This window comes from Pan paniscus, chromosome 14, assembly GCF_029289425.2.
Source record: "Pan paniscus chromosome 14, NHGRI_mPanPan1-v2.0_pri, whole genome shotgun sequence".
NCBI lineage: Eukaryota > Metazoa > Chordata > Mammalia > Primates > Hominidae > Pan > Pan paniscus.
Window position 1 is genome coordinate 50614519 of NC_073263.2, and position 14577 is coordinate 50629095.

The following is a 14577-nucleotide window of genomic DNA, read 5'->3' on the forward strand; positions in this document are numbered from 1 at the left end:
GCCTGAGAACTCTGTCTTTTCTTTTGATGTGAAGGGGGTTTTGTTTTATTTGTGTGTATGTATATATGTCTGTCTGTGCTTTGGAACCATATAGGCTGCACTTTAACTATATCTGTTTTAGGGGAACTATGAGGAGGGGAAGATCACCACAGCCTTCTTGACTAAGCAGCTCTAAAAGATGAGGAAATATTGTGTCTGCCTTTCTCTAACTGTATTTATACACTGCTTCCCAAAGTGTCACAGAAGATTTTAAAAGTTTCCTGTGAAACTGTAGTACAGCCTGAATCTAGTTACACATCACTGACATCCTATTACCTAGAGGCTAGCTGACCAGGAGTTAGGGTGTATTCTATTATTAAATCTATATATAGTTCATAGATTTTCAGAGCTACTTTGAAGGAATATGGGTCAAAAATGGCATTGGGCCACCCCTAAGTATATACCCAAAAGAATTGAAAACACATGTTCATACAAAAAAATTGTACACAAATGTTCATAGCAGCATTATTCATAATAGTCAAAAAGTGGAAACAACCCAAATGTCCATCAACAGATACATGGATAAACAAAATGTGGTGTATCCATACAATGGAATATTTTTCAGCCGTAAAAAGAGTACCAGTATATGCCACAACCTTGAAACCAACCTTGATGACCTATAAGAACCAACCTTGAAAACATTATGCTAAAGAACCCAGTTACAAAAGACTCCATATTATATGATTCCATTTATATGGATATAGACAAATCCATAGAGACAGGAAGTATGTTAGTAGATAGGTGGAGGGAAGTGACTGCTACCCAAAAAAGGACAGGCTTTTTCTGAAATTAGAAATTAGGGGAAGGTTGCACAACTTTGTGAATACACTGTAAGCCATTAGATTTTATACTTTGAAATGGTGAATTTTACAGTATATGAATTATATCTCAATTTTTTAAATTCAAAAAATGATAACGTTCGGAAAATTTGTAAAGCATTGTCACTAGTGCTGGAAATAGCCATCCCAAACCTAAGTGACATCCTCACCTGCCAGCACAATTAACCCTTCAATTATTTACTTAAACAACCATGTGTTAAAGGCAAGTTAAATATGTTAACTACTTACAGTTCTATTCAGCTCTTGCACGATGTCTCTGGGAAATCTCTGTTCTTGGGATAGCTTACTGATGGTGAAGTTACCATTGGCTCCAACTCTAAACTCTTCCCTCAACAAAGATCGTCTTCTCTTGGCTACTATATTTACTGAGACTAAGTGGCCTGCTTCATCTTCTACCAAATGTTCAATAAGCATTTCCGGGTCTACCCACTGAAGACAGAAGCATCGAGGTGAGGATTCCACTCAACAGAGCATTAGTCATATTGCACATAGTAGAAGATGAAGAGAAACCCAGGTCTTTTCACATATTCATTATTGCCCATATTTCTATTCTTAGACATCGAATGAAGACTTTGTTTTTTCCTTTTCCAGGGATATGGTTTTAAGCCTAAATATGATGGAGAAGATCTTGCTTACACAGTGAAAAATCTCAGACGTAGTACTAAGTATAAATTTAAGGTAAGCTTTGAAAACCCTTAAACGATTTGTTCCTTGTTCCTATTCTTACTGGTGTGTTGGGGTTCTTTGTTTTCTGTTTGTTTGTTTGTTTGTTTGTTTGTTTTTTGAGACAGGCTCTTACTCTGTCACCCAGGCTGCTGCAGTGGCACAATCATGGCTCACTGCAGCCACAACCTCCTGGGCTCAAGTCATCCTCCCACCTCAGCTTCCCAAGCAGCTGAGACCACAGGTGCATGCCACCACACCTGGCTAACTTATTTTGTAGAGACGAGGTTTCACCATCTTGCCCAGGCTGGTCTCAAACTCCTCGGTTCAAGTGATCTTCCTGCCTCGGCCTCCCAGAGTTCTGGGATTACAGACACAAGCCACTGCACCCAGCCTCTATTCTTACTGTTTTAAAGACAAGTATATACTTCACTCCTTTGGTTTTAGATCTTAAATAATGTTGACCTTTTCTAGTGAGCTTTTTTGTTTTACTTTGTTATATAGCGGTGCTTCTCAAACCTTATATATTTAAAACAAAAACCAATTTATATGGCTCTTATTTGTGTAATGTGACCAAACATCTTTTAAAATATGAATGTTAGAACATACTAAGTATATGCTTTGTTGGCAGGAATATCACAGAAAATAATGCTACATTTTTCTCAATGTATCATATCAAGTGGTGTATAATTTCAATTTGTCTTATTACTGGTAGTCACTTGATAAAGCCTGTATCTACCATATTCTTCTTATATTTATAATAACTGTAAAGTTATTCTTTTTTGTTTGTAATTAATAAGTATTTTGTAAATACTGTGTACCCTGTGAGCATCTTGTTCCTCATCAAACTTTCATCCATAGTTTTAACACCCATTGGTGATACTTGCCTAAATCAATTATTACCATGATTGATGGTGCCAAGTGGTGATTTTTAAAATTGTATCATTTTTTCTACATTCATTAGTTGGTATTATACTGTAAGGAAAGAAAGACTTTCTCTTCTCCCCATTTATATCAGTATGTACTCATGGAAGTCTGTTAAATGGCTTATATTTTGTTACTTTGATTATTGTGAGGCTCAAATTGTCCCAGATTTGGGATCCCCTACAAGCTGGCTTCAGAATCCTTTTGACATGTCTCTCATTCTTTGAGCCCTTCCTTTCTGGCACAAGATTTCTAGTCTCATCTTAAACTTTACCTTCTTCAACTCTGGAATTGGCCATTTCTCAAAGCACCAGGATCCTTTTAGTGGACAGTGATATTTAGGAATCAAGATCTAGATACTAAGTATACTTAATTGCCATAGAGGTTTTACTGCTCCTGAGCACCCTCCCAATGGACACAGCTAGGAACTATATGTGTGTATATGTTTAGTTTATATGCAGATATTTATACATGTGTATATACATAGACAATTACAACACAGATACATATCTGTGTCTCTGTATCTCTGTATTTTTAAAAATCATGAGTTCACACCAGATACCTTCAATTCTAATCCAGTGCCACAGGTTAATTTTAGTTTTCCCCTGTCCTTATTTCTAACTTCCTTCATCATCAGTGAGAAACTTTGCTCATTAGTTGATAAATTCAACATTTAAATTTTCCTGCCAGTGCTTATTTAATCAAACCATTTCAAATAAATGATAAAAGCCACTGTAAATTGTTTTCACTATTAAAAAGCAAAGATAAATTTTATTACTTCTTGAGAATCTTAAGTCTTTAGCAATGGGAAATTTGATTATTTAGCACATAATAATTGTTATGCTTTATTTTATGCTATTAGCTTCATTTTAAAAACTTACAATAATGCTATGTCAATTTAATTTCTAAATATGATTTTCATATTTACAAGATTTATAAAATACCTGAGAAATAGGCACATCCATTCCAGTTTTGTGATGATATTGGATTGTATTTTTGCTTCATTAATGAAGCATTCCAACAGGCCTCCTAAAGAGGAAGTTGTTAATGTCTTTGTAATTTGTTAAGTTTATGAAAATCCTAAAATTCTACTACCATGTAACACCATGGTATTATAGGGACTGAAATGGATACAAATATACATATGTGTTAAATTCCTTAGCATTCTACTATAAGCTAATCAAATTTCTATTTAGGCCAGGCATGGTGGCTCACGCCTGTAATCCCAACTACTCGGGAGTCTGAGGCACAAGAACTGCTTGAACCTGGGAGGCAAATGTTGCAGTCAGCCAAGATTATGCCACTGCACTCCCGACTGGGCAATACAGCAAGATTCTGTCTCAAAAAAAAAAAAATTTGTTTTTTCTATTTAAAAGCCACCAGGCATGGTAGCTCACGCTTGTAATAATCCCAACACTTTCGGAGGCTGAGACAGGAGGATCATATGAGTCCAGGATTTCAAGGCTGTAGTGAGCTATGATCGTGTCACTGCACTCCAGCCTAGGCAGCAGAGCAAGACCCCATCTCTTAATAGTATTAACTAATTAATTAAAGTGTGTTTCACTATGGTGGTCACTGTCAAATTTCAGGGGAGGGAGAAGTATACAGTCAGAATCTCCAAGGAGACAGTAGGCTGTTGCACAAAATTCTCCCAGATAATGAGGTTGGAGATGGGAAAACAATATGTCTGAAAGCCACCTCTTTACTCATCACTGGATAAAAGGAAGGAGGCTATATTCTGGCTTATTAAGATGTGGAGCAATAGTTCTCAAAGTAGTCAGCAGGCCATTTTATCAGTATCGCCTGAGAACTTGTTAGAAATGTAAATTCTCTGGCCCTGCCCCTCCCCACCCCCATCTACTAAATCAGAAATTTGGGGGGCAGAGGCCTAGCAGTCTGTTGTGGTATACTTCTAAGTAATTCTGATCCTTGCCAAAATTTGGAAACAACTGATCTAGAGGAGGAAAAAAAAACAGGAAGTAGAAAATGATGCTTGTATGAAGTTCTAGGAGCTCAGACACTTATTTTAAATCTGCCATGTGCAGGGAACCCAGCTTGAGGGCATTTTGAATCATTAAATCCTATTATTGTGTCTTGGTCTTCCTTTTCTAGCTAGATATTGCAGATTCTTTCAAACAGTCGTATCAAAATAAAATCTTAATATTTTAGAGAGATCTTAGAACACTTTGAGAAAAGCTACAAAAAAAAAATAATCCAGGAAGTAATGACTAAGTAGCATATTATTATTCTGAAGAAACAATAAGAATATGATTAATGTAAAGTGAACTACTAATATGACCAAGTTTACCAAATACTAGAGCTCTAGGTTCTACACTGAGGACAATTCTGGGATAACCAAAATACTAAAACAAGATAAGAACAGTGAAAAAATTTAAATGATAAGAATGAAAATAAAATTTTATTTATTTATTTATTTATTTATTTTGAGACAGGGGCTCACACCATCACCCAGGCTGGAGTGCATTGGCACAATCATAGTTCACTTCTGCCTCAAACTCCTGAGCTCAAGGGTTCCTTCCGCCTCAGCCTCCTGAGTAAGCTGGGACTACAGGCATGAGCCACCATACCTGGCTATTTTTTATTTTTTTATATTTTTTTGTGGAGATAGTCTTGTATGTTGCCCAGGATGGTCTTGAATTCCTGTACTCAATCAATCCTCCCACCTCAGCCTCCCAAAGTACTAGGATTACAGGCATGAGCCACGACGCCCAGCCAAAAATAAAATTTTAAAGCACAGCAAAGCAGTCAGAATTCTTTAAAATTATTTAAAATTAAGAGTTATAAGCAATTCTAATTTCATCGAATGGTTCACTGAAGGCTGGGCTAGGACCTGGTGTCTAAATTTTTTTTTTAAACGATCAAAGGCTTCAGAGCCGAGTGGCCAGTCCTATAATCCTAGGCCACTAGAAAACTGAATTTCCTGAATTTTCTGAAAAAGTTTTTCAAGTAGAAAGCCTTCTGGGATTTTTTTTTTCTTTTTTTCTTTCCAGTCCCCACTTTGGATGTAGTAAGGCTTCTAAAGGTCAAGGTATCTTGAGCTAAGAACCTTTAGATACTTTCACTTTCAGCTTATTCCTTGTTTTTTGAGGTCTTTTTATAGGTAAAGAGAAATCAAAACAGCTTCTATCTGGCTCCGTTAACTACTTTTATGTTCCATCCTTGAAATTCATTTATGTCAGCATCTGTTACAGTACACATAGTATGTAGTCATGTTTTCTTCCTCTCATCTTGTCTGGTGTCACTTCTGCCCTAAGTGTGCCCTAGCTAAGTCCTTAGGTCTTCTTGGTGTATCCCTCTCTTGCTTGGATATACCATCTTTTTGCCATATATCATCTGCCATTTCTGTCTTGAAGAATACTAAATCTTCAAACATATTATGTATATAACTGCCTTCAGGCTCTTTTTTTACCTTCCAATCCAGGTTCTTTTCTATACCTAGATTAGTCTTTCTGAAAAACACCTTTCCCTCTAAGAAACAATTTCCTTAGTTTGATATAAGATTCTTTATATTTCTGTTCAGTTTTTAAAATTTACTACCTTCCAGTCCATACTTGAACCAGCTACCTCACCAGATTAACTACTCATCTGTCCCTGAGCAGAGCTGTTTACTATTCACTTGTGCTCTTATGTACAGGGCTTTCTGTTTTTTCTCTTACCCAAGCTTCCCCTTTGATTGCTATTGCCCAGGAAGACTCCATAACACTTCCATTTCCCTTTTCAAAGCCTTCCTAAACCATTTTAGGCCTTAGTAATCTTTCTTCTCCTGCCCCATTCTTTTGATATGCATATTGCTTATCTTCTGCATGAAGATTCTAAACTCCTTCAAGGTACGATCTGCTCACACAGGGTTCCTAGCACAGTGCTCCTTATGTGATAGGCACTAAATGAACATTTTGATTATTTGTAAAATTTGGGTGGGGGGAGATTATCTTTTTGACTTTATACCTTTAATTACCTTTATGACTAGAAGGTGCGTTACAGTAAAAGGAGACAATGTTGAACTATAGAGCCTTAAAAACATAATTAAATGAATCTTTATAGTTTTTAGGAGGACTCTTCTGGTTAAAAGGTTTAAGTAGATTCTGTGCACAACATTGAGAAGTGTTTTAAACCCATTTGTAGTCTCATTTATAAAGGAGTAGAGTAAGAAAACATCCTGAAAATCCATGTGACTGTGAGAGGACTGAGGAAGCCTGAGCAAAATTGAACAATTGGACTAAACTTTACTGAGTTCTGATGGGCTTTGTGATTTATTTGGGGTGGTAGATTTACTCATATCCTTGTGTATGGTGTTATATAGCATCATAGTCCCCATCTATGAGTCATTCATTCAACCAATATCTGTTGAGCATCTACTCTCTGCTAAGCATTGTTCTAAACACTAAGACTACAACAGATATTCTGATGAGGGGAGTGGACAATAAATAAGCAAACAAATAGATTGTGGTAAGTGCAATGCAGGTTAATTAAAATAGAATGGGGTAAGAGAGAATGACTGGGTAGTTAAGGAAGTCTTCTTGGAAACGACATTTAAACAGATCTGAGTAACAAGGAAGTAGCATGTCAAAATCAGAAAAACATTCAAGTGAGGAAATAACTGCTAGCACAAAGACCCTACAGTGGAGTTTCAAGAGGTAGTTAAGGATGAAATCACATAGGGCCTTGTAGGCATGGTGTGGAATTTAGATTTTATTTTGAGTAAGATGGGAAGCCATTAGAGGGTTCTGAGCTAAGCAGTGATAAAAAGTCCCTCTGGCTTCGGTGTAGAAAGTAGTTGGGGGTCAAGGGCAAGAATGTACACTGGGAAACTAGCTAGTGGTATAATTACAGTCACTCAGGAAAGATAGGAGAAAGGAGGCTTTCATTAAAGTGGTCGTAGTTGTAAAGAACAGTGAAGTGGAGGTAAAGTTAACCAGATATAGTAAGAGATTGGATGCGGTTTAGAGAAGAATCAAGGATGTCTCCTTTTTGTAAGGTCAACCGAGAGGAAGAATAGACCCAAAGTCAGCCGAGTAAGTTTATTGAACCTGCCAGCTGCTCCACTACAGACAGAGGAGGAAGCCCTGAGCTTATAAAATGAGGGGTTTATATTAGGGAGAGAGACCCTGGGGTCGTTTGTTGGTTAACTTTATCATATATCACCTTGTGACGTTTGTGGTAGCAGCTAAATGAAGGAACTTACAGGTAGGTGTAGGTAAAGCTTGTTTGTGCTTCCCACGACCTCCCCCTGTGCGGTCCCAATGGCCTGTAATTGGGATTTGCTTATCACAGCAAGGCCTGATAGGTGAAGTCTGCTGGCTTCACTGTGGCACCTAGATAAGGGCTTAGAAATGTAAAGGGGCTCAGAGGGAAAGGTGGGCAGCACGGAGAAGAGTTGCAGAGCATAAAGGGGAGGGGGGTGGGCAGCATGGAGAGGTTTGAGGGGAGTGTCAGCAGTACCAAGAAGCTTTTTTGGGGCAGTTTGTCTCTAACACTTTTGACTTGAGCAACTAGGTAGATGGTAGAGCTTTTTACTGTGGGGAGAGAAAAAGAGGGGCAGGTTTAGAGAAGAAAAAATCATGGTTCGATATTGGACTTGAGGATCTTTAAGTTCAGTAGAGGAGAAAATGTAACAATACAGGTATAGTTAAATTTCTATAATAGAATAATACCTAGATTGGAATTATATTTCTCTATTGCTTTATAACAAATTATCCCAAAATTTAGCAGCTTGAAAAAACAAACTTATAGTTTCTGTGGGTCAGGAATTGAGAACCAGCTTAACTGGGTAATTCTGATGCAGGGTCTCTATGAGGTTGTAATCAAGATGTCAACTGGGGTTGCAGTCATCTCAAGGCTCTCCTGGGACTTCACTCACTTTCAGGTTCACTCACATGGTTGTCTCCAGGAACCCTCAGTTCCTCACCACATGAGTTTTTCCATAGGGAAGTTACACACACCGTCATTTCTGCTGTATTCTGTTTGTTAGAGTGAGTCATTAAGTATAACACACACACAAGGGAAGGGGGATTAGACTTCACCTTTTGAAGAAAGGAGATTCAGAGAATGTGTGGACCTCTTTCTAAACTCACAAAGAATATTAAAAGAAGAAACAAAGCAAGCCTAAAGCCCATGAAGAATCACCAGATTATAGCTTGTTCCTTTGATTCTTATTTAGTATCAAAATATTAGGTTTTACACTTGTATTCCCAGGACGGACTCTAAAAGGGGAAGTACAGTTGCATACTCTTCATATATGCCAAGTATCTATTGGAGACAAGCAATTCTCAAAGAACAAGCCATTCCAAGCTAAAAAAAATGTATTTTATCATTTGGTTGAAGCTGTTTGTCTCCTATCACTTTGTTTATTAAGCCAGTATCATTAGGTATCAAGTGTATTATTTAATGTCTTTCTGTTCTCATCACAGGTTATTGCTTACAACTCAGAAGGTAAAAGTAATCCAAGTGAAGTAGTAGAATTTACTACTTGCCCTGATAAACCAGGCATACCTGTAAAGCCTTCAGTGAAAGGAAAGATACATTCACACAGTTTTAAAATAACTTGGGGTAAGATATTATGCATGTTTATACATTATTACTTTTGCGTTTGATTAAAATAATTTGAATATGAAGATAATTTTTAAGATATTTGAGTAAATTTGTTATCTCAAGCCAGTCCAAAAAGAAATGTGAGAGTCATTCATTGGGTATGTTTTTTGTGGAAAACCTTATACTCATACATGCTAGGTTAAGATATGATAAAAAGGAACTTGTGATCCACTGTAAGATAATGAGCAGGGGTAGCACTGTGAAATGAAGGATTACTGAACTTGCAGCTAAAGTCACCTGGGTCATCTGGCTCTCGTAAGAAATGAAAACCATTCATTTAAAACAAACATTTATCGAGCACCTACCTACATACCTAATGGAAAAACAAAGATCCCATAAACTTGACCCTTGCCTGAAAAATTCAGACCAATAAAAATGCTTCAATGATATTTATAATATTCAAAAATTTCAAACAACCTTAACATCTAAAGTAAATGGAGGCTGGGCATGGTGGCTCACGCCTGTAATCCCAACACTTTGGGAGGCCCAGGCGAGCAGATCACATGAGGTCAGGAGTTCGAGACCAGCCTGGCCAACATGGTGAAACCCCGTCTCTACTAAAACTACAAAAATTAGCTGGGCATGGTGGCACATGCCTGTAGTCCCAGCTACTCAGGAGGCTGAGGCAGGAGAATCGCTTGAACCCAGGAGGCAGAGGTTGCAGTGAGTCGAGATTGTACCATTGCACTCCAGCCTGGGCAACAGAGTGAGACTCCATCTAAAAAAAATAAATAAAAATAAGTAAATGGAATATCATGCAGCCATTAAAAATTGTTATAGAGAGCCGTATTTTAAATATGGTAAATTAAGTGAAAAGCAGATGACAACAGCATGGAGTAATTGGGTACTGGTATTAAGTCATTGCAGGTGATTTTTTTTAAAACCTAGTTTGGTATTCTGTTTATTAGGTTTTTTTTATCATTTTTATGTTGTTTTGTACCTTGCCTAATACTACTTTGCTTCTTTGGATAGATCCACCAAAAGACAATGGCGGAGCAGCCATCAATAAATATGTAGTGGAGATGGCAGAAGGTTCTAACGGTATGAATGGATATTAAACACTGATAGATTTATTCCAGCCAGTCTCTTTCTATTCTTTATGGCTTTACATTTTATGTCATATCTTTTCTTCCTTCTTGCTTTTCATAAGGTACACCATAAAAAGATGTTCACTTCACTTTGGGTTGTCCTGGATTTTTTTTTTTTTTAATGTCATAAGTTTATTGACAAACATATCTAGTATGCCATATGAGTTCAAGTTTGATCCACTTCCAGAGGCTGTACCTCTTAAAATGCTCTTCATATCTGTTAATGGATGAACTGAAACATCCTTATGTTTTAAGTAGTTGGTGTCTTACTACAAGGAAGGGTGTAGCAAATGCAGATCCAAAGTACAAACACATCTTAGCTAGTAACGACCACTTGTTTTCCACTGAAAATGGCAAATTCTTCCCAGGGCCCTCCTCACAGTGGCTCCTACGGACCACAGAGGTTGTGAACCTCCGGATGCTCTGGCCCAACGTAGCGCTGCTGGAAGCTCTGCGAAAGGCACAGAAACCGAGGATGGATGAAATGGCGGCACCTCACCAAGACGTTTTTCTTTTCCTGGACTTTTTTTTTCTTTGTTTGTAGCAGTTAGGATTTTGCCTGTTATGATCCACTTTAAATTGTGATTTCCAGAAATACAGTGAATCAAATGTAAGAGTGCTGAACACCTGTATCATTGCATTTACATGTTCTTTTTGTTCTAATTTATTTACATTGCTCAGCCTCTATACACCTAGACCAAGTCATTAGATACTATGAATCTTCTGAAGGTTAGTTTATTCAGTTAGATTTATATACAGATATATCAGAGAAGGATTAACTTCTAAAATTTAACTCACATCATACTAGTTTTAGTAGTAAGTTTTATGACTAGTGAACTTTATTCTTGAATCACACATTTAGCAGTGTTTATTTCTATGAAATGACCTATTTCCTGCCAAAAAGAAAAAAAAGATGTCTTTTAATTAGGACTAGACTTCCTCTGATACTGGTTTTTTGTACTCTTTGTATGCTATAACGTTATTACTGGACCAGTAAACACATTTAAAATGCTTAATTAAAAGTAAATTATCAATCTAGGCCAAAGTCTGTACAGAGTTACAGAGATATTTCACTTCCACAAAGCCATGCAGACTTGTCTAGGAAGCTGCACACATAAAGAAAATTAGATCATTTCCAGGAAACCGAAACAAACCTAAATTGTTTCTGACAAATTACACAAATACTTACTTTGTGAAGCTAGGATACCTGATGTGTCCATGATACCAAAACGTTAAACATTACCTAGTATCTGATTGAACTCAATTCCTCACCTTACAGGAAACAAATGGGAAATGATATACAGTGGTGCTACCAGGGAACATCTTTGTGATCGACTGAATCCAGGCTGTTTCTATCGTTTACGAGTTTACTGCATCAGTGATGGAGGACAGAGTGCGGTAATACTTATATGTAGATTCTTTTGTGTTGTTATTAAGTTTGGCCAAATGGGGTAGGATCACCAGGTGCCACTTCAAATATTGAAACATATCCACAAATGGAGAAAAGTAACTTCTGTAACCTGTTGGGTTAATTTGATAGTGACCAAAATATTCTAATGTGGTACTTAGCTCACAGTAAGTATTCAGTGTGTGTCTGTTGTCTGGTTGGTATTCAGCTTTGGAAAAACAAATACATGAAAACATTGGAGAAAATTTTATAAAGATAAATTTGAGAATGATGCTCAATAACCATACTAAGCAGAAATAGAAATAAAATAATTATAGACCGATTTACTGCTCCATAAATTATGTGTGTGAGGACACATCATAAAATAGTATCTGCTGTTTAAATCTACTTTCTAATATTTACTTACTTCAAAAAAGTTGGCCATTATTTTATTATTAGAGACTCAATAACCAAAATGAACTTAAAGTGTACCATTGATATAAAGACATAATGTTCTAGGGATGTATGTTTATTAATGAGTGATTTTTTTTTTTTTTTGGGAAACAGAGTCTCACTCTGTCGCCCAGGCTGGAGTGCAGTGGCACGATCGGGGCTCACTGCAACCTCTGCCTCCTGGGTTCTGCAACCTCTGCCTCCTGGGTTCAAGAATTCTCCTGCTTCAGCCTCCCTAGTAGCTGGGACTACAGGCGCCCCCCACCACAACTGGCTAATTTTTGTATTTTTAGTAGAGACGGGGTTTTACCATGTTGGCCAGGCTGGCCTCGAACTCCTGACCTTGTGATCCACCGGCCTCAGCTTCCCACAGTGCTGGGGTTACAGGCATGAGCCACCGCACCCGGCCAAGTGATTTTTTTTTTTAAATGAATTAAACCAAGAATGGTTTCTTGGATCATTCATAATTGCTGGGTTTGTTTTTTTTTTTGAAATGAAATTTAATGCAATGAAAGTATTCTTTTTTAAAAATGAAATATAGGCATTTTGTTGAAAATGAAACTAATGTGAAACTGAGTGTGAGTCCTGCCCAACTGGCTTGTGCTCCAGTTGCTTCATTTTATCCAGTAAGAAAATCTCCCTGGATTTAAGAAAAGCAACAACACATACACATGCACAAAATCCTATTCTACTATAGCATTTTACAGCATTTTTATATAGGATAGCTTTCTGATAAAAAGATGACCAAATATTTTGTGTTTAAAAAGAATGTTAAGTATGAACCTTAATATGTTGCAAGTAAGTAATATGCCACTGATTTTGTGGCATTGTTTTTTTTGAGACAGAGTCTCACTCTGTTGCCCAGGCTGGAGTGCAGTGGCACGATCTCGGCTCACTGCCAGCTCTTCCTCTTGGGTTCACACCATTCTCCTGCCTCAGCCTTCCAAGTAGCTGGGACTACAGGTGCCTGCCACCATGCCCGGCTACTTTTTTGTATTTTTAGTAGAGACTGGGTTTCACCATGTTAACCAGGATGGTCTCGATCTTCTGACCCTGTGATCCACCCGCCTCAGCCTCCCAAAGCGCTGGGATTACAGGTGTGAGCCACCGCGCCCGGCCCAGTGTGGCATTGTTTTTAACAGAGTGTCTTTAAAAATAAAGGCTTTTTAAAATATAAATATAGCATAGAAACTAAAAGCAGTATCAAATACCTAGAAAGATGCCAAGTAACTGGAAAAGCTTACCTGATTTTAGAATTATTTTTAGGTGGAAAGGATGAAGGAAAGATAATCTTTTAATGTATAAGTTAAGCTTGGTGCAGTGACAAATGTGTATAGTCTCAGCTACTCTGGACGTGGGAGGATTGCTTGAGCCCAAGAATTTGAGGCTGTAATCATACCTGTGAATAGCAACTGCACTCCATCCTGGGCAACATACCAAGACCCCATCTCTAAAAATAAATCAATCAGTGTTTAGGTTAAAAATACAGTCTACAGTAGTAAAGTAGCCAAAATATTCTAAACCTCCTTACAACAATACAAACAGCATATACAGTATTTTAAAACATCCCTCCTTAGAAGAGATTTATGGATCCTTTTGGAGAAGATCAAAAATATTGCCCATTAAATTGTGTTGGAAGTTGTTTTTTTCTTTAGTTATGGAAAGAAAAGGAAAGGAAGGGTTCATTGAAGTTCTTTTTCAGTAACTTGCTTTGTATATAGTAGTTGCACAGTACATGTCTTTCTTTGTCTATGAAAATTTTGAGTTTTTATTTAATTGGGTTTTCATTTTTTTTCAGAACTTTATTCCTTTTTTGTTGACAATCAAGTACAATTTCAAATTATCAGTGCAATATTTGTGTTTATATTATTTTTCCTTACCAAAAGCAATCTGATTATTTGGTTTTGGGGCATTTTTGTTTTCTTTTTGCTTTTGTTTTGGCAGGTCTCTGAATCTTTACTTGTGCAGACTCCAGCTGTGCCTCCTGGCCCATGCCTCCCTCCCAGATTACAGGGTAGACCCAAAGCAAAAGAAATACAGTTACGATGGGGTAATTTCCATTTTGGTAATAAATTATAATTAAGCTAGAACAGGAAGTATTCGTCTTGCTAAATTGCATTAATCTTTCCATCTTTTAGGACCCCCTCTGGTTGATGGTGGATCACCCATTTCCTGTTACAGTGTGGAAATGTCTCCTATAGAAAAAGATGAACCTAGAGAAGTTTACCAAGGTTCTGAAGTAGAATGTACAGTGAGCAGCCTTCTTCCTGGAAAGACATACAGCTTCAGACTACGTGCAGCTAACAAAATGGGGGTAAGAAGACTGTGCTGATAGAATTATAATCACAATGGTGATATATGTTTCATTTTAACATACATCATCATATCCGTTATTTGGCCATTTGGCTTTAACATATGACTCCAAATTTAACAATTTTTAACAAGCCTACATTGATAAATACAAGAGAAGTCAGTATATTCCATAACTTAATTTTTATGAAATCTCGGTATTTTTAGATCCCACTTACAGTTTGTGACACTTTGGACTTCAGCTGGGCTAGAGTTTACCTTTTAG

At 37.3% G+C, this 14577-nt stretch overlaps 2 protein-coding genes across 4 annotated transcripts in view; one reads left to right on the forward strand and one right to left on the reverse strand.

Annotated features, from left to right (window-relative positions):
- The window catches only part of FNDC3A (fibronectin type III domain containing 3A), a 228056-nt gene that overhangs the window by 195373 nt on the left and 18106 nt on the right, over nucleotides 1–14577 (forward strand). For all 3 annotated transcript variants that reach the window (XM_003811430.6, XM_003811431.6, XM_003811432.6), the window contains 6 exons: nucleotides 1470–1556; nucleotides 8894–9032; nucleotides 10047–10115; nucleotides 11442–11560; nucleotides 13947–14052; nucleotides 14141–14316. In XM_003811430.6, the coding sequence (XP_003811478.1) occupies nucleotides 1470–1556; nucleotides 8894–9032; nucleotides 10047–10115; nucleotides 11442–11560; nucleotides 13947–14052; nucleotides 14141–14316 (696 nt within the window). The remainder of the gene's footprint in view (nucleotides 1–1469; nucleotides 1557–8893; nucleotides 9033–10046; nucleotides 10116–11441; nucleotides 11561–13946; nucleotides 14053–14140; nucleotides 14317–14577) is intronic.
- On the reverse strand, nucleotides 10290–11382 carry LOC112436905 (cytochrome c oxidase subunit 7C, mitochondrial). Its single transcript, XM_034936963.3, has 2 exons — nucleotides 11352–11382; nucleotides 10290–10656 (listed from the first exon to the last, which is right to left on the reverse strand). Exons 1-2 carry the CDS (start codon nucleotides 11380–11382, stop codon nucleotides 10406–10408), a joined length of 282 nt encoding a protein of 93 aa, XP_034792854.1. The 3' UTR covers nucleotides 10290–10405.